The 27,392-nt window shown below is 42.7% G+C and overlaps 2 protein-coding genes across 7 annotated transcripts in view; one reads left to right on the top strand and one right to left on the bottom strand.

Annotated features, from left to right (window-relative positions):
• Positions 1-2,994: 2,994 nt before the first annotated feature.
• Positions 2,995-10,340, bottom strand: LOC115947367 (electromotor neuron-associated protein 1-like). Its single transcript, XM_034065974.1, has 3 exons — positions 10,134-10,340; positions 5,313-5,414; positions 2,995-5,190 (listed from the first exon to the last, which is right to left on the bottom strand). Exons 1-3 carry the CDS (start codon positions 10,288-10,290, stop codon positions 5,168-5,170), a joined length of 282 nt encoding a protein of 93 aa, XP_033921865.1. The 5' UTR covers positions 10,291-10,340; the 3' UTR covers positions 2,995-5,167.
• A 6,966-nt stretch (positions 10,341-17,306) lies between these two features.
• Positions 17,307-27,392, top strand: part of TP53BP1 (tumor protein p53 binding protein 1) — a 30,895-nt gene continuing 20,809 nt past the window's right edge. For 3 of the 6 annotated variants that reach the window (XM_034065947.1, XM_034065945.1, XM_034065943.1), the window contains exons 1-10: positions 17,313-17,544; positions 17,629-17,855; positions 18,068-18,135; positions 18,754-18,900; positions 19,331-19,412; positions 20,242-20,387; positions 21,623-21,743; positions 22,630-22,721; positions 23,767-23,960; positions 25,050-26,283. In XM_034065947.1, coding sequence (XP_033921838.1) covers positions 17,395-17,544; positions 17,629-17,855; positions 18,068-18,135; positions 18,754-18,900; positions 19,331-19,412; positions 20,242-20,387; positions 21,623-21,743; positions 22,630-22,721; positions 23,767-23,960; positions 25,050-26,283 — 2,461 coding nt within the window. In that variant the 5' untranslated portion in view covers positions 17,313-17,394. Of the gene's footprint in view, positions 17,545-17,628; positions 17,856-18,067; positions 18,136-18,753; positions 18,901-19,330; positions 19,413-20,241; positions 20,388-21,622; positions 21,744-22,629; positions 22,722-23,766; positions 23,961-25,049; positions 26,284-27,392 lie in introns of all 6 variants that reach the window. The other 3 variants (XM_034065946.1, XM_034065948.1, XM_034065944.1) reach the window with 3 other exon arrangements.

Below are 27,392 nucleotides of genomic sequence, written 5' to 3'. Positions count from 1 at the left end.
GTAGTAACAAGCTTGTGACACTGTGTAAATACATAGCTCTTCCCCACTTTGAACACTGCATACTTTTGACAGGAGCATCTCAAAGAGGTAGATCTGTAAAACATGAATAAAACAAGCAAGATGGAAGCTATGAAAGAGCTTCCCTATAAGGAACCATTGGGTAAACCTGGCCTCTTCAAACTGAAGAAAAAAAAAAGTAAATATGGCAAACCTCTATCACAACTAGATTGGACAGGAATTGTGTAATGCAGAAAGGTACATCAGAATGAGACCAGACAGGAAATGAGAATCCAATGAAATAAAAGAGGTTTCAGGGTTTTTCCTATAACATGCCACTGAACTATTTCAGTTCTTGCCAGATTTCTTTTTACTTCTAGCAGGGAAAGACTGAACAACTGTGGATGTTGAAGAGTGCTTAGCATTACTAAACACACAGAAAACATATCTCTTCAGGACCTGGAAAGGGATACAAGCTAGAATGGTACAAGGAGGAACTATTTCATGCACTCATCTAACATTCTTGTCCACCCATCCACTTTTTGTCCCTGGGCTGGGTTTACCTTTTGCTTGAACCAGTACAACTACCTACCCTAGCATGCAGCATTCTTACAGAATGCACAAGTACCTGGTTAATGTATGTCTAACTGGTACATCCTGGTGCTGCTTGCAAGTCCCATGGGGATATTCTTCACCTGTATCTGGGAGAAAAATCTCAAGCTGTTTGGAACAAAGAGCATCCGAGAAGAGCAATGTTTGGGATCGCTGCAGACACATGTAGCAACAAGAAACATGGGCTGCACTTGCAGCATGGGAAACTATTTTGGGAGGCTACAGTTCAAATGGTCATGCTCTATGTGGTTACTACGAAAGCAGATACAGCCCTCAAGCACATAAGAACGCAGCACAGAAGATGACAAATGCCTGCTTTTACATTTCTCTGGTCAGAAATATGTTGGCAGACAAACAATGCAGGGAAGTTAATTGCTCAAGTCCTGGAAATCATATATGAAAGCCCAAGGAATCATTATTGCATCAGGGAAAGGGGGGGGGGGGGAAAGGCAGTGAGTTAACCACTGACATTTTTTATGACTTAAACATGCAAATTTAAGACACAGAAGTCCTTTTACTAGCAGCCAAGAGCTGAACAAAATCCACCATTGGATGATGTAGGTTATGAAAATCTCAACAAGAAGCCACAGCTGTGGGTAAGACTCTTACTGTAATATAATTTTCATACACAATTGGTCTCTTGCCTCATCTAGAACAGCTTTTGTCTGAATACACAAACTTGTATCTGCACTATCTGGGAACTGCAATTTGAATAAACATGGCAGTATTATTTACTGTTACACACTTCAGATTGATCACTGAAAACTAACTAAGCAGTGTAGTGGAAAAAAGTATATGGTACAAACTGTCACTCATAGCCATTCAAGTTCCATGAAGATGATGAGCCACTTGTACAAGTAAAAACATTAACCTATGAGATATTTGTTACTGTAAAAGGAGGATTGAATGAAGCTTTGAGACTAAGATGTACATAGCGGACTTGTGAATTTGCTTTCACTTTTCAGGTTTATCAACTTATCACAACCTGATTTGTGTCACTAGTAAATATCCTTCTTCTTTAACAAGACTTTTGCCAAGTCAAATTCATAGAAACATAGAACAGCCCAGGTTGGAAGGGACCTCAAAAGATTATCTAGTCCAACTTTTATAGTAAAAAGAACATAGATGATATTTATCTAGCACCCTGTTCAATCAAATCTTGAAAACCTCCAGTGATGGGGACTCTAGAACATCCCTGGGGTTGCTGTTCCTGTGACTGATTCTTCTCACAGTAAAAAAGTTTCTCTTACCTTGAGTGGGCAGCTTTCCTGATTCAACTTGTGCTCATTGTCCCTTGTAAAGAGAAACCCTCCATCCTCTTTGTAGCTGCCTAAAAGTTCTAGAGGTAAGAAGGGGATTCCTCTCCTAGTTTCAGTTAATAGCACTCTAGGAGTACTCATCCAAAAAGACAGCTGCCTTCAGGAATTATAATGCAACTTTGCTACATCCTCAGTGGGCTGTGGCAGATGTATCTGTATCCACAGCTGGCACTGAATGCAAACCAAAGACAGCAGTATGTGGTAAGGATGTGTGTTACACTTGTCAGGTGGGCTGATGCCAACCTTTTGAAGACTAACCATGACAAGTGCAAGGGCCTATGCCTGGGTTGGAGCAATCCAAGGGACAGCTACAGGTTGGGCAGAGAAGAGATTCAGAGCAGCCCTGCAGAGAAGGACTTGGGGTGTTGGTCGATGAGAAAATGAGCATGAGCTGGCTTCAGTGTTTGCTTGAGCAATCATATCCTGGTCTGCATCAAAAGGAGTGTGACCAGCAGGTTGAAGGAGGTGATCCTGCCCCTTTACTCTGCTCTCGTGAGACCTCACTTGGAGCATTTTGTGCAGTTCTGGTGTCCTCAGCATAAAAAGGACGTGGAACTGTTGGAACAAGTCCAGAGGAGGCCACGAGGATGATCAGGGACTGGAGCACCTCCTGTATGGAGACAGGCTGAGAAAGTTGGGGCTGTTCTGGCTGGAGAAGAGAAGGCTGCGTGGAGACCTCAGAGCAGCCTTCCAGTATCTGAAGGGGGCCTGTAAGGATGCTGGTGAGGGACTCTTCATTAGGGACTGTAGTGATAGGACAAGGGGTAATGGGTTAAAACTTAAACAGGGGAAGTTTAGATTGGATATAAGGAAGAAATTCTTTACTGTGAGGGTGGTGAGGCACTGGAATGGGTTGCCCAGGGAAGTTGTGAATGCTCCATCCCTGGCAGTGTTCAAGGCCAGGTTGGATGAAGCCTTGGGTGACCTGGTTTAGTGTGAGGTGTCCCTTGACGTATGAAAGGCTTCAAGAGCCTAAAGGTCATCTGTCTGCAAGACAGCTTGTTATTAGACTGTTACACAAACCTTCTTGGCTTTCAGCATAAAAAATTAAGTTGGCAAAGGAATATGCAAGGTAATACTTGAAAGCATTTAATATTCTGATAATCCTTTTACAGATGCAAGGAAAGTGTCTCATCAATGTTTCATTATTTCAAGCATTTGCTCCATCAAATTAAACCTCAACATTGTTCTTCATTGCCTGATTTTCAATTATGTCACTAGTTATTGATAACAGGTTTTCCAAAGACTAACACAAAATATGATTTGAGAGGAAAGATCAGTGGGATGGCTGTTGGGCTGTTTAAGATGCCCTAGTCAGGCTGAAAGTAGCCGCTAATATTTGTGTAGAGAAAAGTTTTCAGAAAGAGCAGCTGCTTTCTCTGAATACCAAAACCAGCAGGTATCACAAAGCAAACTGCCCTTGCACTGAGAAGCAATTATTTTATTTCACCTGGCACCACATCAATTTGTATTGAAGAGAGACAGTCCCTCTTGGCTGTAAGGAACAACTAACATCCAGCACAAATAGGCACTGTATGTGGTCTTAAACTATTATGGCAGCCAGTGGCAATTGATAACTGTGAAAAAAATTCACGAGGCTACCCTCACCATATAAGAGAACACAAGCCTTCAGTATTTCACTATGACTTGATTGGATACTGCTGTTCATTTTTTTCATCACATCACCCTCTCCCTCTTTCAGACCATTTGCTAACTTCCAGATTCTTCATAACACAAGGAGTTTGTTGTTGTTCAAGGTCTTCCGTAATTGTTCCTGACTTTCTCTGTTCTGCTGCTGCCATCCAGGGAGCATTACTGAGTCCCAAGTAATTTTGGATTATCAAACTTGCCTCACTGATCACGCCTTAACATTTAACTTGCTATGTTAAGCAGCATGTACCCTGTTGAACTCAAGTGGCAATCCACCTCCACTGACAGAGCTGGCTATTTACATCAGAACTTCTGTCTACCCATCCTTCTCTCAGTAACTTCTGAATACCAAAGCCTGGGCCCTAGTTCTGTGGCCAATAGGCTTCCTTAAACAGACTTCACAGATTTACATTCCCTAAACATTTTTGGCTGGTACACTAAGTCACTCATTTGTGTGTTTGCTGATCTCTTCAAAGAGCTTACAGACATTTGAAAAACAAGACTTACCTTTGCAGAACCAATGGTGACTCTTCCCAGGTAGACAGTAATGTGCCTTTTATTATAGTTACTACTGATTTGCTCAGTAGACCTGACAGCTTGTTAAACACCTGCAGTTCCCCATATCCCTTATGGAAGCTTCTTTATAGAATGGCATCATATTTATCACCCCTTGGTGCGCAGGAACCAGGCAAGAGAAACAAGGGGGATATACATTGCTAATGTTTATCCAGATGTTTCAACCCCAAGTTATAACAACTCTTGGGCAAATGTTACATACATGGTCACTTGTTAGTGCTTAGTCTATTTGTACCATAGACATAGGTGCTTCAAATTTAGATAGATCTTCTGTTGAGTGTTTCAACTGATACATTTCACACAGTATTTTAATCTCCTAAGTGTGTGTATATAAACATACACTGCTTTGCAGGGAGGGAGAATTTCTATCCCTGCATTAAAAAGTCACAGGGAAGTTGAGGCCTCTCAGACAGTGGCATATTTGATAAGAGTTCAGGTACCTTCTTTCAAAGCTATCCATGAGGAGGACAGCTTTTCCAACTGGGGAATACATTCAGACACTTTGACAAGAGTGCAAGATGTACAGTGGATTGTAAGACAGCCTTATACAAAAAAAGATTTTTCAATAGTGTCCTCTGTGATTAGTAGCTTTAACATACATTGAAGTATTACAGCTTAAACTATCCAGAGTTCAAGCTTTTCACAACCTAAGCAAGCATACTTTCTAACTGTTAACATCATTTTTGTAAGAGCTTATTCATTGCTCTTAACAGGAAAGGGAGATAGGTCTTCAGAAGAGGGATTCAGAAAGTCATTTGATTAGTCTTACACACTACTAGCAACACATTTTGTGCCTGCAACACTACATATTAAAACCCAAAAGGAAGAGATAGATAATAAATAGCTTGCAAAGTAAAACTATACTGTGTCACCTGAATAAGATACAGAAGACTGACAAATTCTTACTAGCTTAACAGGCTCTTAAACAGCACATTTCTATTTATTTACAGTAGTAAGATACATAAGCTTAAGTTAAATTCCTTGCATCCAGCAAATCCTTAAGTTTTTCTTCTTTAGTATTCATGTCTGCAGAATCCTGGGCAAAAAAAAAAATCACTAATTGAATTTGACATTCTAAATCACACTCAACTTTATTCTGCATTTGTTCAAATCAGAAAGAAAACTTAGAAGTTAATGGTGATAAACCAAAAAGTTTACCTTTGACTTCTGAAGAAAACTGAGCCAGGTGTCTGGTTACAAAGAGTCGCAGTTGCTGATTCAGGTCACAGGTCAGAATGTTAATGTTCCAGGAACGAATTCCTGCCAAACAAAAAGAAAAAAAGAAAGAAAAGGAATAGTGAGCTGTTACAACGTTTGCTCTAGAAACACAAGTGGAGATAAAGTTAACAGGACACACAAGGACCAGTGATGCTCTTCTGAAAGAGCATACTTAGGACAGAGGAAGTCTTCAGAAGCAGAGGGCCACAAGATGCTTACCTTCCATAGAACGTTTATCCCTGAAGTACACACAGTAAGCAAGTCTTCATTCAACCTGAGCTTCATGCCAGTGAACCTAACAAGCTACAAGAGATTGAGACTAACTAAATTACACTACTGCCTAACTAAGCAAATACATTGTTAGGTTATATTTTCTGCATTACCCAGAATTGTTCACTAGTAGAGATGGTCAAACTACTAAACAGCTCAGAGACACCAGCTTCTCTGCTTTTATAGCCTATGCATCCTCCAAGTCAGAACCACACCCCCCCCCCCCCAATTTGCTCTGCCTAATCACTCCTTCAAAGCCCCTGATCCCACTGAGACCCCTTGAGTTTGCTCTTTAATCTATATAATCTTTGTAAGCTAATCACCTTCATATTACAGCAGGAAGCAGCATCTGCTCTCAGAGCAAGTGGCACCATGCCACGCTGGGGAAGTCACCTTCAGACCCCAGTGTGAGCAGTTGTATATTCTGGATGACACCAAACATTACAGATCTCAGATCTCATATCCCAGTGAGGAGCAGCCTCTCCCAGATGGTGTGATACTACTCTTTGGCACTGTGAACAAAACCAGGGTATCAGCATAAACCACTAGTCCAGCCTCTTGTGCTGCAGCCTGCTTAAGAACAGATGAAGGCCAAGGCCACAGACTTCTAAAAGTTAACTGAAACAAGAATCTCAGCTCCAGTGTTTATTAAAGTCCTCAACTGAGAGTCCTTCCACCATATTCTGGGAGACATATCCTTTCTTGTATAAAATATATAGCTCTATTGCATTTGATATCTGCCATCAAGTGAAGCATGTTGATTTTTGAGAGATACCATTTCCAGTTACTACAGTTAGTTCTCCAGCCCCGTAACTCCATGTTTTGGAACAGTTTCTGCTAGCTACTGGTGGGAAACGGGATCTTCTAGGATACAAGCTCCAGCTTTCCACACATAACTAAGATGGAGCTAGTAACCATTGCACCACACAGTTCAATAGCCTAAAGGCTTTGTAGAACCTACAGTAGCTCAAGCAAACTTTGTTCTTGGTCTCCTTTTCTAGTGACAGCTCACATAGGCTGTATTCCTGGACTATTACTTGACAGTCTGTGCACAACAAAAACCTCAGTGAGCCCTCTGAACATCAGGGAAAAAAAAAAGAAACAAAAAAACAAAAACAAGCAAAACACACTTAACACCACCTTCAGTGTTACAGAACATTTACTCCTTTCTGTCTGGGCATAGAATAGGAACAAATTAAACCTATAAAAGACAGAGCAAGAAGGTGAGCAAAATCTTTTCCTATGCTATACTCCTGGAAAGCATGATTGTTTAAGCAAATGTCCAATATAAGTGCATCTTAATGCAGTATTGATGAGCATTCTAACCTGTACAGGAACATTATGGCACTCGGCACGGCCAATCCTGCTGACTCTAGCTGCTGTGTCATTGTCATGGTGTCCTACTGCAGCAGTAAATGCTATTTGAGGTACTGCTACATCCTCTAGAATGCAGAAAGATCATCTTTCAGAGCAAGGAAAGGGAACAGTGAAATTATGATCCCACTCATACTACTTGCAACAATTTATTCAACACTTTTCCCCCTCCAAGTAGTCTGAAGTTACTCCTTATCTCTCCCCACTTGCCACAATTCCAGTTTGCTATTCCACAGCACAGGAGCCACAACACTGTCCTTGCCGATTAGGATCCTCTGCCTCTTGATACAAGAGTATAGACTATACCGTAACAATTCTAAATATCTATGCTCTTTGCATATGCAAGGTGTGGGTAAGGTACCATGTCACTCATCACTTTTACATCTCTTTCCTTATGACCTTGTGAACTCTCTCATTTCCTGCTGAGGTAATTGGCTTACAAGATTTGGCATTTCTCCCTAATACCAGACCTAGCTGTCCAGATATTGTTTCCAAACCGGGCAAAAGTCACTCAGGAACAGAAAACTAAAACCAATATTTATTAAACAGCACTTTAGAATAAACATTGTCCAAGAAGCCCACAGATACACAATGCCACTGCCTATGACACACTACACATGGAGACCAGCAGGTTCCCATGATGTCTGATATTCACTATTCTGTTCTCCTGACCCAAGGTGTGGAAAGAAATCTTGGAAAGCACTTTCTGGATCAGCCAGAGAAAGAGATTTATTCAGCAATAATAGTAATAAAATCTTTGTGGTGTACTGTTGGTTTTGGGGGAGGGTTTGCTTTTTTGTTTTGTTTTGGGTTTTTTGTTTGTTTTGGGTTTTTTTTTGCACAGGCAGGGTGCCACAGCAACAGAACAGAGACCAGACAAACCCTAGCTCTCCATCCTTTAGAAAACCCCAGCTAGATATACAGTATGGAAGATTTAGGATCAACTTTGCTTGACAATTTGATTTGCCAGTTTTGTTAATCTGACTGTTATCAGGGCTACAAGCTCCTTGCCATACTTACCAAGCTGCAGAAATATGCTCTTCTGAAGGGCAGAAGCATTTTGTTACTTACACAGCTTTCTTTTCTGATTAAATAAGATCTTCTCAGCAGTCTGTTCTACCTTCACAAAAACTTCACATGAAGCTTCCCTATCAGGCTAAAGAAATAGGAATCATCATGGGTGCATCATTTCCACATTTCCTGAACTCTCTGAATCAAGAGTATAGCTGTCTGCAACATTATAACATGCTGTCCAGATATCAAGACCCTGCAGTCATTTTAACTATTCTTACTTTTTATATCCATCTTAACATTGGCAGATCTTAGTCTATTTCACAAAAGTCATTCTCCCGAGTCACAGTGGGGAAAAGTCCTGTATGACTTGGTGAAGGTCCTACTCCAAGTCAATTACAGAGGAAAGTCCAAAATTCAGGTTCCTTATTCCTTCAGCAGTTCACTTGTAATAACTTGTCAGTACTGCTTAAATGGCTCTTAGCAGAATTTCAGTAGGTTTAGGGTCAGACAAAACTAACTGTAGAACTTAGTTATGCTGTGGCAATTACAGGTCACATTGCAAAACTGGCATTTATTTTTTCTCTCTAGCAGGCATTGCCAGGTTATTGGCATATTGTGGTTATTGACTGGAGAATCAATGAGCAAAATCCATTAGCTTAGTCTGATCTGTCACTATTCAGTGACTGAATAAGGATGCAGGCTGGCACGCCAGTCAAGTGCCAAGCAAAGACTGTCATCCTGTTGTGTAGGAAGCAGGAGCAGCTCCTTCAAAGAGGGGCTTTCAGAAGACAAATAGACAGTCTGACCTAACACTACTGAAGAAAACCATCCTTGGAAAAGGGAAAAAAATGCTGCTCTCAAAGCAGCTGGTCTGCCAGCAGAGATTCATCGAAAAGATGCTGAAGTGGAGAAATATGACAAAATTTGACATTTTTACACCCACCCACTCTGTTCCTCAGTTCTGTTGAAGCTTGAAAGGAAAAAAAACCACAGAAGTATCTCTAAGAACAGTTTGGCCGATAGCTACAACTGTTATTACTGGCGTCTTTTAGACCAATGGGTCTTGGAAATGGGGAGAAGGAGTGCCTGCAAAGTCAAAGGGCTTTTACATTATTTCCTCAGAGGTGTACTAAATTGTTCATTAGAATGCGATTCTGTTCAGGTCCTTATGTAGACAACTACCTCTCCTTTCTGCCACAAGGCAAGAACTACTAACTCACCACCTTCTTTCCCCTTGCTTTTAAGCAACACTGCATCTAATACACAAAGACTAATTACCAGTGCCTCCGGACACCAGCACAACATGGATAACAAAGCAGCACTATGTCGTGGCAGTCCTGCTCTCTGTCATTCCTGCAGCAGTTCACTGCAGTGGCTTATCCTTCCTCAACCTCTGGGGGTCCACATAGATGCTCCTTAGACAGGGAGAGGCCGTAGCACAACAAGGCCCTGTTTTGCAGCTGTCCGCTCGCACTGCAGTGAACAGGCAAGACAAATCACTCAACTAATAAGATGTTTGGGGTAAGATGGAAGTAAGGTGTAATCCACTGACCCACTAATAAAATAGAAACTTGGGGAACTCAGAACAATAAAAAGTCTTCAAGCTTTAAGACATTCAAAGCCACAAGTGCATTTCACTAATGCAAACAGACAATGCTCGGAGAACTGTAAAGGACACAACAGTGTATGGCCTGAGCGCCTGCAGGAACAGCGCAAGACCGCCCCGTTATTGACGCCATCTGCCACCGGGCCTGTCCCCATTGGGGCTGCGGCTCCAGTCACCCCAGAGACCGGCCGTACCAACGCTGCGGCTGCGACACCGACGAGCGCGCCCGAGCCCAGCATGGCTCCCCGCGACCAAACCCGGCCCTTCCCCGGGTCTGCGGCCCCAGGACATACCCACAAACAGCCTCCACCTCCTCCCAGCCTCCGCCACAGAGCACCGGCCCCTCCCTCAGCCGCCGCCCGCGGGCCCTCTCCGGGAGGAGGACGAAGCTCCTCAGCGGGGCTGCGGTGCCGCAGGGCTGATGGAGGCAGCAGCAGCTCCGCCTGGGGCCGGGCGGCGGCGCAGCCGGGCTCGCTCCGCTCCGCGGCCCCGCTCACCGCGCTCCAGGGCGCCGCGCAGTGCGCCCCGCTCCGGCTCCGTCCCGATCTCCCCGATCACGACCAGCAGCGCGTGCCTCCGCGGCTCCCGGCGCCGCCCGCCCGGCAGCCAAGGCGCTGCCGTCTCCATGGCGACCGGCCGGGCCGCCGTCTCCATGGCAACCCCGGCGGTCGCTGCTGCAGCGCACAGTGACTGGCGCGCGCCTCTTAAAGAGCCCTGAGCCCCTCCGATTGGCAGAGGTAGTCACGTGATCCTGCGCTACTGCGGACAAGAGGGGGGCGTGTCCGCGGGCTCCGCCTCGGCCTCTGAGGCGCTGCCGCTGGGCCCAGGCCCCGGCCCCGGCCCCGGCGCGGGGTAGCGGCTCCCGGTGAGCTCTCGGGCTCTCTGGGAGGAGCCGCGCTGCTGCCGAGCCGGGCCCGCCACCTTAGACGGAACAATTCAGGGGGGGTTGCGGGTGTGAGAGTGGCTGAATGCAGCATGCCACGAAGCGTTCCAACGCGTGCAGAACCGTGCAACCCGCAGCGCTGAGGGATGCTCAGGCATCCATCAGCGTCTGCATCCCTTCTTCCTCCTCCATCACTTGGTAGTCAGCAGAAGAGACAGATCGTCGCCTCTTCCGGGTGGTTCTTCCCACTCTATTAGAGGCAAGTGTAACTGTCTTCAACCATGAGGATTCCAGAAACATGACATAAGAGAAAAATATCTCTGTACTTTGCTAATCAGCAGCATGAAACTGTTGTGAGCTGTCAGCTGCTGTGATAGACAGTGGTGAGGAGTTAACATGTGGGGTGACCAGAGAGGCCTTGATTCAGGGCACAAGTCCCTGTCAAAAACAGTTCTCATGAGCCACATCTTCGAGGCACTTCAACACAGTACTGCTGAGGAAACAACATATGAGAATTCTGCATGCTCAGCAACGGAGAGCACCAGAGAGTAGTTTCAGACAGAAAAATCCATGCCTTTTCTGTCAAAGAAATACTCTGCTGACTCAGCTGTGTGGAAAAGCAATACAGCTACTGTACCACAAGAGTCAAGTCAGCAACGAGCTGCAGGTTCCCTGAATGGTGCTGGATTCTGTCCCTTGCAGTCTGCAGGACTCCCACGAAGATGAGCTGCAGTTTAGGAAGCTTGATGGGTAGAGAAACCAGTGTCATGTCTCATTTTGCTCCTTAGCATCCATCAAGCCTGCATTGAGGACACAGTTGAAGCCTCCTGAAGGTTTGGACAGTGACTGTTCTGGCAAGCATGTGTAGATCTGTACTATCATAAGACTCTGACGGAAGATAATCAGGAAAAATGCCAATCACAGAAGGTGGGGGGGAGGGAAGTCCAGAATAATTATCTGTACAGGCTCCACTGGTGTTGCTGGCTTACAGAGTTTTCTCAAACTGAGATATTTAATCAAATTGTGCTCTAGTTCTCTGCAGATAAATTGGGAGATGATGCAATAGGTCTTTTTCCTGTTAAATTGCGGTGACGCCACTGGCTATGATCTATATGAAATAAATCTCATCATCAGAGAGAATTGTTTCACCAAAAAGGTTTAATTAATTTCTGTGTGTTGTAACCTGCACAGAAACGTTAATTTAGTTATTCTCAAGGGATTGCACTGAAGCAGGTAAATATATGAACAAAGCAATAAACCTGCAAATAAACACCAGTGTACAGTAATTTCTCTCACAAAAGTACAATTGTAGATCATGGAGGGAAAAAACCTGGTGACAAGATGAAAGATTTGTAGGTATTTTCATACCAGCTGGTAGAAGCTCCTTCTGTTGATTCAGTCCCAGTGCTTGCTGCTGGCTTTTGACGTGGTGGCTGTCCAAAGCTGCAGCGTTTCTCTGCAGTGCAGACTCTCCTCCAGCTGGCTTTCTGCCAAGGAGAAGACAAGCAGGAGACACATGAACTGTGTGAGAGCTTAAAATCCATATACGAGCATGGTCTCCACCACAGAGACTAGAATTTCTAGGTAAGACTGTTTACAATTAAGAGATGGGGTTTTACCATGTGATTCGTTTGTGTGTACCATCAAATGATAGAATAATATTCCTGTTCTGATGTGAACCATGGTTGTCTATGTTCATGGTCGAATGTGGATGCCTTGGGTCCTAGTGCCTGTGCATTGCATAAGGCAGTGAAATGGGGGATTTCCAGCCTACAAAGTTATTCCTTTTCCCTATAAATTCACAATCTGGGTCCATGTAATATATCTGCAAGGCAGTTATGGTGTAAGTTTCTGCTTTCATGAGCTGCAGCACTAGCTGGCACCCCCATAAAATCCCAAAACCTGACTGGGCTGATTACAGAAATTAGAGGTTCTGACAAACATCACAGAGTGAGAGATGGCAAAAGCAGACAGGATTACTTTTGAGCAGTGAATGATGGTGAATTACAGGTAAATGATCATTATAAAAATGGATTTAGAAAGTAGGCTCAAAATAGCATGAAAAGGATCTTCATAATATCATGGGAAGAACAATCCACAGAATTTCAATTTCCTAGTCCTTTTAGCCTGGAATGATGACTTCCTGCCTTCCCCCACTAAAAATGCCTATATAAATAAAAATGCTTCTGTTAACCAAAGATCTATGGCAGCATCTGAATGAGGATAGTGCGTTTAACAGAGGTAAATATAAGGTTATTTTGGGTTTGACACTTCTAAGAAGCAGAGGAAAATAGGTGACTGCCTAAATGGACTTTGTCCTTTGTTCAGGCCTTGATCTCTCCGGTGGTGAACATAGCTATACTTGCTTGGAGCAGATGAATTGAGTGTTGATGGTGCTTCCACGTAGAGATGGAACCATGTGGCCATTTGTACTGTCATTTCCAGGAGTGTTCTGAGATACAGAAATACAAACAGAGGGCTAAGCCCTGCAGTTTGACCAAACCAAATACACTTTTTCTTCTATTTAACCCCATGTGAAATTTATCAGAGCAGTACTCCTATTCCTTCCACTTTTGTCTTACAGTAGGTGTTGCGAGATACCAAATGTCTCCTGTGCAATTTGTAACAACTGCAGCTCTGATCAAGACTAGGATCTAAGTGCCTATGAAATTACCGTGTATATTCATTGTGTCATTTCCAGTGAACCAGAGCTTTGAAATTAAAATAGATGTTTATCAGACCTAGAGAGATATTAATTTGTACTGATGCAGCAATCCTTCTTTGAAGCCAAGGTGATTTTTAATTGATTAAATATTAAATGCTAAGTGGCCAGAATTCTTACCTGTTTCATCTTTTCTCCTAAGCCCAGCTGAATAAGTACATGGAACAGTCAGGCAAATCATAAGCATAAAAAAATAAACACAAATTGAATATTACTAAGATTTTTTTCAGCCTGAACTGTATAGGTTGCCAGCAGCTTCACTAAACAGTGCAAAAACAGATTTTCAGAGACAAGTAGCATCCTTACTCCTTTATTAAGTTTAGCTATCTTGATAGGCATCTCGGTTTAGGTATGTAATTCTCACTTGAAATTAGGATGTGGAATTTGGTGCCTTTCATATGAACACCATCTGAGGATGGGGCCTGGAACTGCAGTGAGAAACAGAAAAATTGATTCATGGTGGAAGAAATGAGAATGAATACTAGGACTCATGTTTTTTGGTTTTGCCATCCTAATTAGTAGACTACAACGGAAAGGAGTATTCAGAACAAAATACAGCTCCAACTGTCCATGGCAAATTCTGTAAGATACAAGCAATTCTGAAAAATACACCAAATATGAAAAATCAGCTTTCAGATCTTTCTTTATTGAAAGACTGGTGCTGCACAGGTTTTGCTTGAAGGGAAAGGAAGCAAAGATTGATTTTGCTCTTCTATCCTCTTTCTTAGATAAAGGTGGCCACAACCTGTTAGTGATTTTTGATTAGTAATTAAGAGTGGCAAAAATGCAGCATGCAGACTGAGGGGAGTTATTCACATCAAAGGTTTGTGTATTATAAAGAAGGCAGGCTGTTTCTTCCTAGTGTAAAAATAGATGGTGTGAAATGAGATTACAAGTTTAACAGAAAGTGCAGTCAGGTTTAAAGCTCACATGCGTACTTGGCTTTTGATAATTTGACTGCCTGGACTGAGTTCTCAATTGCGTCCTATGCAGGTCCATGAAACAGTATTGAACTGTAGAAAAATGAGACTGGAAGGGAATCCTGGAGATGATTTTGTCCAACTTCCTGTTTCATACCAAAATCAACTATACGTGTTTGTGAATACTTAGAATACCCAAAAGTCTTGAATGTCAGAGGCAGTGTTTCGATAGCTTTACTTTTTAATTATTTATGCTTATTTCTGTTTTGTGTTATTTTAAACCTATTTGCAGCTCATGTAAACAAATTTGTAGTACTTGTCCCCTAAACTGTGAATATGAAAACTAAATTATTTCCCATGGTCTTTTTTCTATTTGAAGACTGTTAGCATAGCCACTTCTCTGCCATCTTTTCACTAGACATAGTGCTTAACTTAGGCCCTGCCAGTGTAGAGTACGCATCTAACATCCACATACTATCCATAAGTATAATCCTTGCTGTTTGCACCTTCTTCTATGGCAGCAGCAGTATGGCACCAACTCATGATTCGTTTGTCAGGCACTATGACTCCTCCAAGCTGCTTTATTTTACAGTAGTGCCACATAGCATAGCAGCCCATCCTGAACTTTGTGGTCAGTTCCTTCCTTTTGGAGAATGTTGTTCTTGCCTTCATTACAGTTTGTTCATTTTTCAGACAAAGATTTTTAATTTTTCTTCCACTACTTATAGTCCTACCAGTTTCAGATTGCTGGTGGCTTTACTCCTTGTTTTGTGACCAAGGTGATGAGAAAAAAAGGTGAACAGAATAGGAATAGCCCATTGATGTTTGGACCCTCACTCAAACAGTTCTATGCTTGTTTAGACATAGAACTGGTTATTACTTTCTGGGAATGGATATTCAACAGTTTTATTACGTATCTTACTAAACTTTCATCATAGCTATGCTTCCCTTGTTTGCTTATGAGAACCTCAAACAGATACTAGTAAAAGTCTTACTATAATGAAATTGCTATTCTGCCACTTCTGTCCATAAGGCCTGTTGCTGTGACAGGAAAAGAAATCAGATCAATGCTATGAGCCTTGTCTTTACAGATCTATGCTTGCTGCTCTCTCTTCTCCATTGCCTTCTAGACACAAAGTGGTAATTTGTTTGATTGTTTGTTGTCAAAGGAGGATTTGATGGGAATTTTGTGAAAGAGTGGTTAGCACATTTGCCACTTCTAGTCTTCAGGTACCTAATTATCCTCTATGAGTTTTGAAAGGTAACTGTTTACACTTCCAGGAACATTTGTTTGGAAGAAGTCTAAACAGTTTTAAAAACATCTGGCTTAGCTGAGCACTCCTTAACTTGTTTCAGCCCTTTTTCAAGGCTGAAATCTTGCCCTTTGTTTAGCTGAGCTAGTTCCCATTTTCTGTTAACCTTTTTAGAGAAAAACAGTAAAGGCTTCTTCCTTCTTGATATTACCCACCCTGTAATGTTCCTGCAGGACAGCAGACCAACAGTTCTTGAGAGTTGTTGCTTTCCTACTAGTATGCCTGTAGATCATTCTCTTGTTGATCTTTATATCTCTGGCCTTTTTAATGTTTGTCCTCGTATGTCCTGCCATTCTTTCATCCTGATCCTTTGAGAAAGCTGATAGAGTCCTGATTTCTTGTTTCATTTTCTCTGTTTTCTTGTTATACTGGAGTCAAATAATCTTCTCCTGTTAAAATACCTTTTCTTTGCGTTAAGATAGCTTGCACTTGTGCCTTTAGAAAAGGAACTGCTCTCTTCACAACTTTTGTCCTGCAAGATCTTATTTGCCAGTTATCTGTTTATTGACACCTGCTCTTCAAAATCCATTCTGTTTTTTCTGCTCTCTTATTTTCTCCCCAACGATACCTAATGTATGGCAAATGTCTGCCCAGTTGCATGTACTTCTCATGTTGTTGTAAACACAATAATTTTGTCTTTTTTCCTCCAGTCAGTAGTTAACTGGATCTATTCTGGAAACACTTTCATACAAAAATCTGGAGTTTGAAGGAGGGCTTGGCTTATGCAGGCCTTTCTAATGCACTATTGAAGAACATGTGTTTGCTAGAAGCTAATGAAGAAGAGGTGCTGGCAGGATAGAAGTGTAAAAGATGATCTGAGGAAGCATATAGTTGTTTCATGTTCTTTCAATAAGGAGCTTATTCTCAGACATTGAAGGGGAAGACAGTAACAGGCTTGGAAACTTGCTAATAAGTCCAGCAAGAATCAGTAGTGGAGTACCATAAACTTGCTTAAAAAATGAGGGGTCATGCTACACTTGTGCTTAGAAGACAGCTTTACTTTCTATTTTGTCAAAGCAAAAAATTACATTTTATTTAATTTTGAGACTGAACATAAAAGACCATTTGAAATGCTCTCATTCTGATGGAAGCGGAATTCTGCTTGAAGAGAATTGAGCAAACTGCAAAAGCCTGTCCTAAAGCTTCCGTGAGCTTGAGGATTGTAGACTGCCAAATGTGCCATCATGATCCCATCTCCTTTTCAGTTCCTTGGGATAAAATATTTTGTGCACGTGACACCTGGCTTCTCCTAAGGGCTAGCAAAAGCCTATGAACAACTTCATCTTTGAAAGGCAGGATTTAGTAATCACATGCCTTGTGGTGTTATTTGGCATTGGGCAAATTTCAGACATTAGCTGAAGTTGCATGTGTTTTTTAAACTAGTGTACCAGGAGAACTCTGCAGTAACACAGCTTAGTGTGTCCTATAGGAGCATCTTCTGGGAGCTGAAAGACCAACCACTAAAGCATCCTTCCTGTGTGCGAATTTTAACTACTTACAGACTGTTTAATGTTCTTAACATGCATGTGCAAACTGGGCCTTTCATGTAACAAGTCCCGTTTACTGTTTCAGAACATACAACCGTATGTCTATAACTTTGCATAGTAGCAGTATCTTCCAGGCCAGATACCAGGGTTGGTTTTGGCTCTCCAGCAGGTCTCATGTATAAAACACAGAGGTGCACGAGTGAAACCGACCCCGGCACAAGCCGTTTACCGGCGCCAGCCCCGCCCGCCGCTGCCCGAGACGGCGTCTCCTTGGTAACGGCGCTGGCGGCGCGGGCGGGGGGATCGCGTACCGCCAATCGGCGCGCTCCAAGATGGCGTCCGCGGGAAGCGAGGCGCCGTGTGGCGGCACGGCCGGGCTGGGCGGCGGGCGGGCGGCGTAGGGCTGCGGCTGGGCCCCGGCTGGGCGCCTTGCATGGAGGGCGGCGGCAGCCAGCTGGACCCCGGCTTCTCGCAGCAGGACACGCCCCGCCTGATCGTGGAGGATTCACAGCCCGCGGGCGCAGAGGACGCGGAGCAGGCCTCTCTCGGTGTGCTTGCTCGGCGGAGCCCGAGCCCAGTGCTGGTGAGCGTTGTGAAGGGGAACGGGGCGGCGCGGCCTAGCCGGGCCTGGCGTGGCTCTGACGTGATGCGTGCGTCTTCTTCGCAGGAGATCGTCCGCAGTCGTTCCGGCAGCCGGGGAGCCGCGGGTGGAGAGGCGGACCGGGAGCGGCCCGCAGGTAAGAGCTGTGCTCGGGGCTGCGGCGCGCCTCGGGGCTGCGGTCGTGCTAACGGCGCTCTGCTTGCAGAGCCGATGGAGAGCGCTGCCCGCCCGTGCTCCGCCGGACCGCGAGGCCGCGTCGCTGAGGAAGTGCCGCCGCCCGGCGGGGAGCGCAGGTGCGGGGGGCGCGAGGTCGGGGGCCGCCATCCCGGGGCGAGGCCGCCGCCTCCGGGGTCTCTCTCCCTGGCGAGCTCCGGCATGGGCTGGGGGCTGGCTGCGGCTGCGCTGGGTGCGCAGCTGCCGAGTGACCCCGCGGGGCAGAGGGTGGCTGGAGGAAGGCGGCCTGCGGCATCCACCGAAGCGATGCGAATGAGTGTGTCTGTTGCAGTGCCGTTGGAAAGGATGGAGGCGGTGGAGGTGATGGTGAGGATTGTACTACTTCGTCGTGTATAGAAGGTAACTTGGAGCTGTGAATCTCATCAGCCGCCTGTGTTGTTTTTAAGTTTGCCTGCTTTACCCGTCTAACTGGGGACAGTTACACTTCTAATAATAGGTCAGAAAATTGGCATATTTTCTGGAAGCTGATCTGTTTGCTTTGGTGTTTAAAAAAAACCCAAACAAACCCAGTGATTTCATATCATTATTAAGAAGGATCTTGGATACTGAGAATGGCTTAGAAGAGGCATGGGTGCATTGTGACTGTTATAAGATGCAGTCTTTTCCATGGCAGACTAAAGAACTGGCATAATGGTTGCTGTCATCAAAGGGCTTTGAGGCACAGGCTGTGTATTACCAGGATTGTTTTCCCATCAGGAAATCCAAATGTGCTGCAGTACCTCGCGGTATTATGTAAGACTGCTGAGTAACTGTGGTTTCTGTGTTAATAGTCACTGTCCCTGTTCTGTTATTGTATTTTTAATTAGTACAGCTGAGATCAGAGTCTTTATTCATAGTTTCAGCAGTAGCCTAAATACACTTTCTAACAAGAGAAGTATCTTTTGCCTTTATAAAGTGATAGATGGCTCTATATTTTTTGGTTTTGTGTATATATTAGTTATGAATGTTTGGTGTTAGACACAGGCATGTCACAGCTGCAGTTTGGAGCTCTAGAGCTCTCGCAGAGCCAGGACTTTGAGAGTGACTTCATGCCCAGTGAAGGAGATGCTGAGCATAAGTCTCACCTTGGAGCTGCTGGACTTGTGAAGAATGATGCTATGGATGGTATGTGAAGATGATCTTAGATGTCCTTTTGTTGCTCTGTCCATTCTTTCTTGTTTCTTTATGTTATAGATGTTATTTTTCTTTGACAGGAAAAACAGTATTGGTAGGTTTCATTGACAGTAGAAAAGAATTTTGCCTTCTCTTTCCTTTGGAGTAGTTAATTTGTTTTCATTTAGCTCTCCAGGTGTTGTCATTGATTCTTGTACTTTTCTTTCCTAATTTGTTTCCAGAATGTTCAAATAATCTGATACTGAATTCCTCCCTGCTAAAAACCTCATCCTGTCGTTTTTGTTGCTGTCATTGAGAGTTCAAAGAGTTTTTTTCCACTGTAAAGCTTGTCTTGATATTTGTATAATTTACAGAGCTGCACTTCCCTTTGTATATTAACCAGGTGACCCAAGTAACAATTTTTTTTTCTTGCTGTTGCTAGAACTGCCTAGGGACAGCAGGGAAACTCTCTCCAGCACAGAAGTATGTACTGCTTTGGAAGGCCAGCCAGAGAAGTCTGAAAGGTAGAACAGTGCATGTTCTTTGTAGGTCTCTTGCTGACATTCTGGAAATTGATTTATGTTCCTTTTTGTTTTCCTTTTCCTCCCTAGGTCTGTAGATGTAGAGGGTTCGGGCTCCAAGGCAAAAGAGAAAAGTGAAGGGAAAGATGAAGTATTGATGAGACACATGAAAATACCAATAGGTTTATTTTTAAGGGAGAGTGCAGAGGATAATAAAATATACTAATCATTTTCTTTAAGTGAGTGGGCTAAATTAAAAATAATAATTCAGTTTAAGTCACAGAAGTTATTTCAAGATAACTTAATCACTGCAGCATGGGCTTTGGCCTCACAGGGGAAATTTAGAAGCTAAGTGGGGGTTATACCTGGATGCTTTTGAGTATTTACTATTGTAAGCTTTATAGTTTTAATTATTTTTAAATGTGACATTTTAGTTTGTTGAAAACACTCTATAGGTCTTTTATGCTAGATAGAGTAATACTTAGCTCGTCTTGTATTATCATATTCCATCACAAAATAATATTTAAAAGGAGGTGAAACAAAGTTCCTAGAATGCACATTGAATGGAAGTCAGCAGAACAATCTGTGTTCCATTTAAGTATCACTTAGGTTGGTAGAAAACAAAAAACAACAGTTCTGAAAATGTAACATGTTATTTGGTCAGGAGAAAGAGGTCAGTTTTCCTGTTTACCTTTTTTGGGTTTTTTTTTTAATTCTGTAACATACACAGCTGAGTACCTTTTATCTGTGCAGATAAAATTTCCTTACAATGTTGCAGTATTAATTCATACTTTGAATTTCTCAGGTCAGTGACTGTGTCTTGCATTTCCAGAACTCTGCAAGAAGCAGAACAGCATACCAGGAAAAAACTGCCTGTCTGTGACCCCACTAAAACAATGAAATTCCTTGATTCTGGTCACCAGAAGTTGAATTTCTTGTCAAGTCAGGAAGAGATGTTTCCTGAGAATAATGCAACAGGTAACAATAGACAAGCAGAGCCAAAATGTCCATCCCAGAGATCATTATAATCATCCCTACTTGATCTTTTCGGCATGCAGTATTTTAGGGTGCAGAGTGCCGTGAGTATTTTTCACGTAATTTCTGCTAAAATTGAGACTGCTTTGGAAATGAAGTGCCACAGTCTCTTTCACTGTACTATGGAGCAATGTCTAAATGTCACTTTTTGTTAGAACAGTTACACTGGCTTGTTTAATACATTAATTTTCTTTCTTTCTGTGCCCCTTGAAGGACAAAAAAAACCCAATCCATTTTACCCTATTCTGAAACTGGCAATAATAATGCTCACCCTTTGTAGTGACACCATGTAAAGTGTAGTAAGTAGTTCAGGAAAAAACTGTAGACTTTCTTATGCTGGGTAACTTTGGCAAAACATTCCACCATGCTCCCCTGAACTGGGTTTCCTCTTTGGGATAGGACAGGATCCTGCAATCAGTTTTTATACTGTATTTTTAGCCAGCCTTATTTGTCATCTAGGTTACTGTTCCTTCTCTTAATGTTCCTGTAAGAGAAAAGATTGCATGAAAAAGATGCATAAGAGGATCTGTCATTACTGTATGTCTTGCTAGGAGGATGTCTGTGTCTCGTTTTAGTATCTGAAAGCTTAATAAAGGTTCTTAACAATCTTAATAGTGAAAGGCCTAGAAAATGAAGTTTTGAAGGGCAGCTTTGTCACAGTTTATAAAGCATGAGCTAAAGGAAGTCTCACTTTATGCTTTTTGTTTGCTTTTTATTTGTCCTGTGTCTGCCAGTATGATCTTGTGCATGAAACCTGTGTCCAGAACATCCAGTAACCTCCTGCTCACATGGAGTCAGTGGTCAATGCAAGGTGTCTTTTTCTTGTAGTAACCTTGCCTGTATTTGTATTCTACTGGTGGATCGAATGTGCTGATACTGGAGCCACTGGGGAGTTTTATTTTAAAATTCTCAAGTAGGAAGACTTATACTGTCCCAGCTGATAAAAATCTATTCTACGAGTACAAACTTAACTTTTTCATCTTAACTGTATTATGCTCATATTTCACATACGGAACTATCATGTGCAGTCTTTCTCCAACTCTATGTGAAAATCAGCTTGTCCTTGCCCACCTGAGAAGTAACCTTGCAGTAGTGTAGATATTGTTCTCGATTTTCTGATCGACTTGGTTATTGACCAGGTTTCTAACCTTGCTTCCTTTTGTTCACAACTGCTGCAGGGAGTGGCTGCTCTATAACCAGGGTGGAAGAGGGAAGTTCCCTGGCGTGCACCCCTGCCCACAGTCTACAACTTCTGCAGCTGTCTGGACAGGGTTCCCTTGTACAGGAAAGTCATTCCACGTAAGCAGAATATTCCTAAACTACTGCAATAGCTTAATTTTAGTAGTACATTTCCACCTTTTAAGGACTTCTGCTTGATTTTAAGCAATTAGTGTTTTAATATTGCGCTAATGAGAGAAGTCTGGCTTTATTTTGAGATGAAATGAAGTAACAATGTGGTCAATGCCATTTCTTAAATCCCCTGCTAATAAACACCTCCTTTTATGAGAAGACTGCTATTCATAGAATCATAGAATAGTTAGGGTTGGAAAGGACCTTAAGATCATCTAGTTCCAAACTTCCTGTCATGGGCAGGGACACCTCACACTAAACCAAGTCACAGAAGGCTCTGTCTAACCTGGCCTTGAACACTGCCAGGGATGGATCATTCACAACTTCCCTGGGCAACCCATTCCAGGGCCTCACTACCATTGCAGTAAAGAACTTCTTTCTTATGTCCAATCTAAACTTCCTCTGTTTTAAGTTTTAACTCGTTGCCCCTTGTCCTATCACTACAGTCCCTAACGAACATTCCATCTCCAGCATGCTCACAGGCCCCCTTCAGATACTGGAAGGCTGCTATGAGGTCTCCACGCAGCCTTCTCTTCTCCAGGCTGAACAGCCCCAACTTTCTCAGCCTGTCTTCATACAGGAGGTGCTCCAGTCCCTGATCATCCTCGTGGCCTCCTCTGGACTTGTTCCAACAGTTCCATGTCCTTTTTATGTTGAGGACACCAGAACTGCACATAGTACTCCAAGTGAGGTCTCATGAGAGCAGAGTAGAGGGGCAGGATCACTTCCTTTGACCTGCTATTGTGGCAAACTGGAACTACATTTGGGGGAAAGCTAATGCATTTTCTAGTGATGTATGCTGGTCTTTTCCATGTTCCGTTTTCTTGGTCTGCAGTGGCTTTTCAGGTCTAGTTATTCCTCCTCCTGTTGCCTTTGGATCCAGTGCTCTTGTCCCCAGCAGTCCTACTGAACCGGAGCAAGCAAAAGGTAAAATTTTCTGTGTACTAGTCTGGCTGTATTTTGTGCACTGTGGTTTAGTCTGAACATGCAGCCTTTTCAAAACCTGCAAAAATTGTGTTTAAAGAGTAAAGCAGGGTTGAGAAAACTGAAAGAGGTGATAAAGATCCGTATTTGTGCCTCGGATGCTAACATGCTGTTGCTATTTCCTCCAGAGCTATTGTAAAAAAGTTAGCACTGTTGGGCAGCCAGCTCCCCTTCATTTGAAAGATGGGAAATACTTTGTAAGGGATGCAGATTGCTGCTTGCTGTTGTCCTTTCTTAGGGACAAGCCATTCTTGCTACAGGCAGATATGTGAATTAAGTATATACTGTTATGGCAATAGAGAAGACAGAGGAGGACTGCATCATAACAGTTATTTTACCTTAACTTAGATGACCTGCACAATATTTTTGAAAATGTTCGTATGTTATATATGTGCATTCTAGAATCCCATGCTGGAAGACGGAGTGTTCTGTAAGGTTCTTGCTTAAACATTTTCTCTAATACGTGGTTGCCATCAGGGACAAGGTACCCATCAATGCAGACTTTTAGTATGATACAAAATCACCATTACTTCTGTGAGATTCCTGTCACAGAATGTCAAATGCTTTTAGAATAGATGTTTTGTTAGCCAGGCTCTGAATTTGGTACAATTTTTATTAAAATAGCAAGGGGGGGGAGAAAAACGCCAAAACCTCAGAGAAATGCTTCTTATAAATTTCAGATACCTTTTTCCAATCATAGAAGTTTTAGACTAGTAGCAAAATAGTGACATGAATTCTTAACCAAACACTTTCTCCCCACATTAGGTTTAAGGACATGGATGTGTTTGTTGATTTTGTTTTTTTTTTTATTTTTTTTATGTCCTCCCACTCCCAAAGAATTCACTTGGAGAGAGGATTTTAAATTCACTCATTAAAGTATGAGAAAGTGGCATATGCCACTGAGGACAAATCTGTTAATAGAATGCTAGAAACTTTAGGTATAATGCAAGAATTTGCTAGTAATGTATTTTCTGCTCTTTCAAATCAGATGAACAGCTGGATATATCTAGCCCTGCAGAAGGAAGGGAGGTGATGCAGAAGAAGAGAGGAGATATGCTAACGGAGATGGCCATACCACCAGGACCTCCTGTCCTGCCACAGGCTTCAACTCCGATGTCCCAGAGTGCCCCAGCCTTTTTTCCAGGATCTTTACCCATACCATCACAACCAGAGTTCTCTCATGTAAGGGTTCATGTAGATATCTTTTCTGAGGTTATGACATGGCTGTTGCAGATGTGTGTTTGAGTTGACCTCTGTGCTTCTGTGTTGAGCTTCCCTACTAAGCTGGTTCTCAGGACCTTCCCTGTTTTCACCAGTCACAGTTATGTATTAATCTCATAATGTGTGGCAGTTTATCCTGCAGAGAAAAGGGAAAAGAGCTTAAGAGGGCACAGTGAGTTACTGAATGTAGAATTTGTTGTCTTTCAGTCTATGCTAGAAACCTTTTTTGTGCTTTTTTTTTTCTCCTCTCTTTGAAAAGGCTGCATCTTTCTGATGCTGAACTTGAAACTGCATCATAAATTAGGCTTCTGCTAGGGTAGGCCTTAGCATCATTTGTCATGGAGAAAGTGAAGCAGCTTTGTAATAAAGCATTTGTATTCTCCTACAAGGCTGTTATTCATGTACTGCACTGTTCAAGTTGCTTATTCTTATTTTTCTTTTTTCCTGTGTGGGTTTTTTTTTTGTTTGGTTTTTTTTGTGTTTATTTTTAATTCTGGAAGTTATTAATGTTCAAATGGATTTAACAGACGGTGGCTTTATAGCTTCATACTACTAATTGTATCAACTCAAGGCAGAAAAAAAAAGCTGTACTAGAGACCTCAGTAGTTGAAGCAGGACTTTTTAGTTGAAAGCAGCTTTCCTGTAGTATTCGTCCAGAAAATCTTTGCAGAGCCCTTGGTTGTTTGATTAAATATAGCTCCTAATTAGACATACTTAACCTGTACTTTGTGATTTGGTAGTGAGAGGTGTACCAAGGGTTGTGTCTGACTTTGCTACAGAGGTACTAAAAAGTAATGGGTGGTGATAATTTTTCTCAGTAAGGATGGGGCAATTATGACCCCTATAAACAGGGGGAGGGCAGCTATAAAAGGCGGGGGGAGAGAGGAGTTTTGTGGTGGTTTTTGTTGTTGTGGGGTTGGTTGGTTTGTTTGAAGCTGTAATTTTGTGCTGAGCTTGCTTTGCTCCATAATCCAGTATAGTGTTCTAGGAATAGCAGACAGTCCTACTTGGGATGCCCTGGTGCTCCATGTTCCACATTTTTCATTTTAGGATATCTTTGTTCCAACTCAGAGCCCAGAGAAGAAGCATGAAGAAAAAGCTGCTGCTTTAACCCTTTTATGCTTACCAGAAGATCTCTCTCGACCCACAGATGCTTTGTCAAGGATGTCTGCAGGTGGCACTGCATCTCGGTCTTCTGAGTCCTGTAAGCTGATGCTTTCTGCAAGTGAATGTAGCCAGCCCACAGATACAGATGTCAGTTCAGGTTCTCTTAACACCAGCCAAGACAGCAAAACCACACAGGTAGAGATGATTCCTGAATGCAAGGCCTCAGACTTGAGACTCTGTTCTTTGGAGAATGATGATATAAAACTGAGGCTGGATGCAGGTGATCAAGTCTCTGAAAATTGTGAAAAGGCAAAAGAGGAGGATTTACAGACCTTGGGAAAGCCTGTAATACAGTTAGCTAGTGCAGATGTAGCAGGATATGGGTCATTAGCCCCTACAGCTCATCAGGAGATTGAGTGTATTTCTGGAAGTCAGGCTGCTGCAGATCAGGCTGGTCTGCCTAAGATTTTGTCATACCATCAGGGTAGAGAAGCACAGTCTGAGGATTATCCACGGCAGGAGACTTCTGAACATGAGGCAGTTCCTGAGACTCAGTGTGAAGAACAAGAACTACAAGAAAAAGAGAAGCAAATAAATGACGATGGGTCCTTTGTTAATATACTGCTTTCTCAGAAATGTATTCTTGACAGGGAAGTACGGTGTCATGAAGATATGGAAGTGGAATTTGCTGATAGTTCTTGTAAAAACAGCAAAAATTTGCCTGCTGAGGCCCAAGAATTAGAAAAGATTGGACCAGAAAGCTGGGAAAAAGAAACTTCAAAAGGTTGTACTTTTGGCACTGGAGAGGCAAAGAGCATGGATAAATTGTCCTTCAAGACTGCTTCAGAAAACATGCCAAAGCTTAATAAAGTTTTATCTAAGCCTTCTGTAGGGAAGTTACTGGAACAGCACAACAATTTGTTTCCTAAGTTAAAGCACGATGTTCCATCAGAAATGGTGGTGTGTGCCAAGAAACATCCAGGTGGTTCAGAATCAGAACAAATGACGGGGAGTCAGCCACTACTTCAGGAGAGAGGGTTTGACCTGTTGGTGACTCAGCAGGAGAATCAGGTGCCAGAGAATGCAGAGGACACACTTATGAGAAGGAATCTGGAGCAAGAAGAGCAGGTGCAGCCACAAGAGAAGGCAGCTGCTAAATCCCACAGTCCTTCCAGTGGTAAGTGAAGTTAGGTTAGTAGTTCATAGGTGTATATTTTGAATAACATCAAGGACAACTGTGTACAATCCTCAGTGTTTTCAGGGAGCGCTGATCTTGGATGCATATTCAACAGCCTCTCTTAAGAGCAGCACTGTAAGTTACTGTGTTATATGCATTACATGCCTTTACCTTTTTCACCTCTTTCACGCCCTTGAAGGCAGGAATTGGACCTTAATTCTTGTTCTAACAATACCTCACTGGTTTGTGGCAGAAATGCAGAGCAACATTGAAAACTCACAATGTTGTGACCTTGGTAATGCTCTTGAGATTTTTTCTAACTTATGTTGCCTTTCCCCAGCAGCAGCAGCTCCTCCAGCCCTCGAAGGGAAAGGGCCATGTGGTCCTTTGTACTTGCCCTCTTGTAGGTCTCCTTTGTTTTGTTAGTTTTTTGGTTGTTTCTTTTTCCTCAGAGGTGAATTTTCTTTTTTGGGTGTATAAAGCAGCTTCAAGCCAGAAACTAATGTTTATCTTGATATTATTCTAAAATAGAATGGCTTTTCTCTCACATGTAAGCTGTGATAGAAATAGCTGTGGCTCAGCAGGTGTTGTCATGGTGTGTTGAAATCCCTTTAACATGCTGTTGTGTCATTTTACAAGAAACAAGTGATGCTGTATCTGAGTTCTGTGGAGCTTTTACCTCTTAGTTGGCTTTATTTTAAAACGTAGTGCTCTGTACTGCTCAAATGAGAAAGTAGAGAACGAAGTTTTACTAGAGCTTTGTCTTGAGTTGTATGCACTTTTGATATGCAAGTAATTTTTCATTAAATGGCAGGATTCAGAGAGTGAAAGTGTTTTTTCCCCTCTTATGATGAAGGTAATTGTGAAAGTCAAGGGTCTGAAAACATTAGTTGTCAATAGAAGATGGTTGTCTTTCTCTGAACGGACTGGTATGTTATTAGAGGTTTATTTAACTCTTTCCACTAACTTGCTAGGTAGTTTATGCTCTGTGTATTATCTGAGTCCTTCAGTTAGAGCATAGTGGAAGATCAGTAGAATTGCACAGTGATATTCGAGTTAAATGGGACATCTAGCAGGGAAGATGTTTGTGAATCATCTGATAGATTCAG

This window comes from Melopsittacus undulatus, chromosome 9 (assembly GCF_012275295.1).
Source record: "Melopsittacus undulatus isolate bMelUnd1 chromosome 9, bMelUnd1.mat.Z, whole genome shotgun sequence".
Classification (NCBI taxonomy): domain Eukaryota; kingdom Metazoa; phylum Chordata; class Aves; order Psittaciformes; family Psittaculidae; genus Melopsittacus; species Melopsittacus undulatus.
Note: the sequence above shows the minus strand (reverse complement) of the source record. Positions and strands in the feature narration are given on the sequence as shown.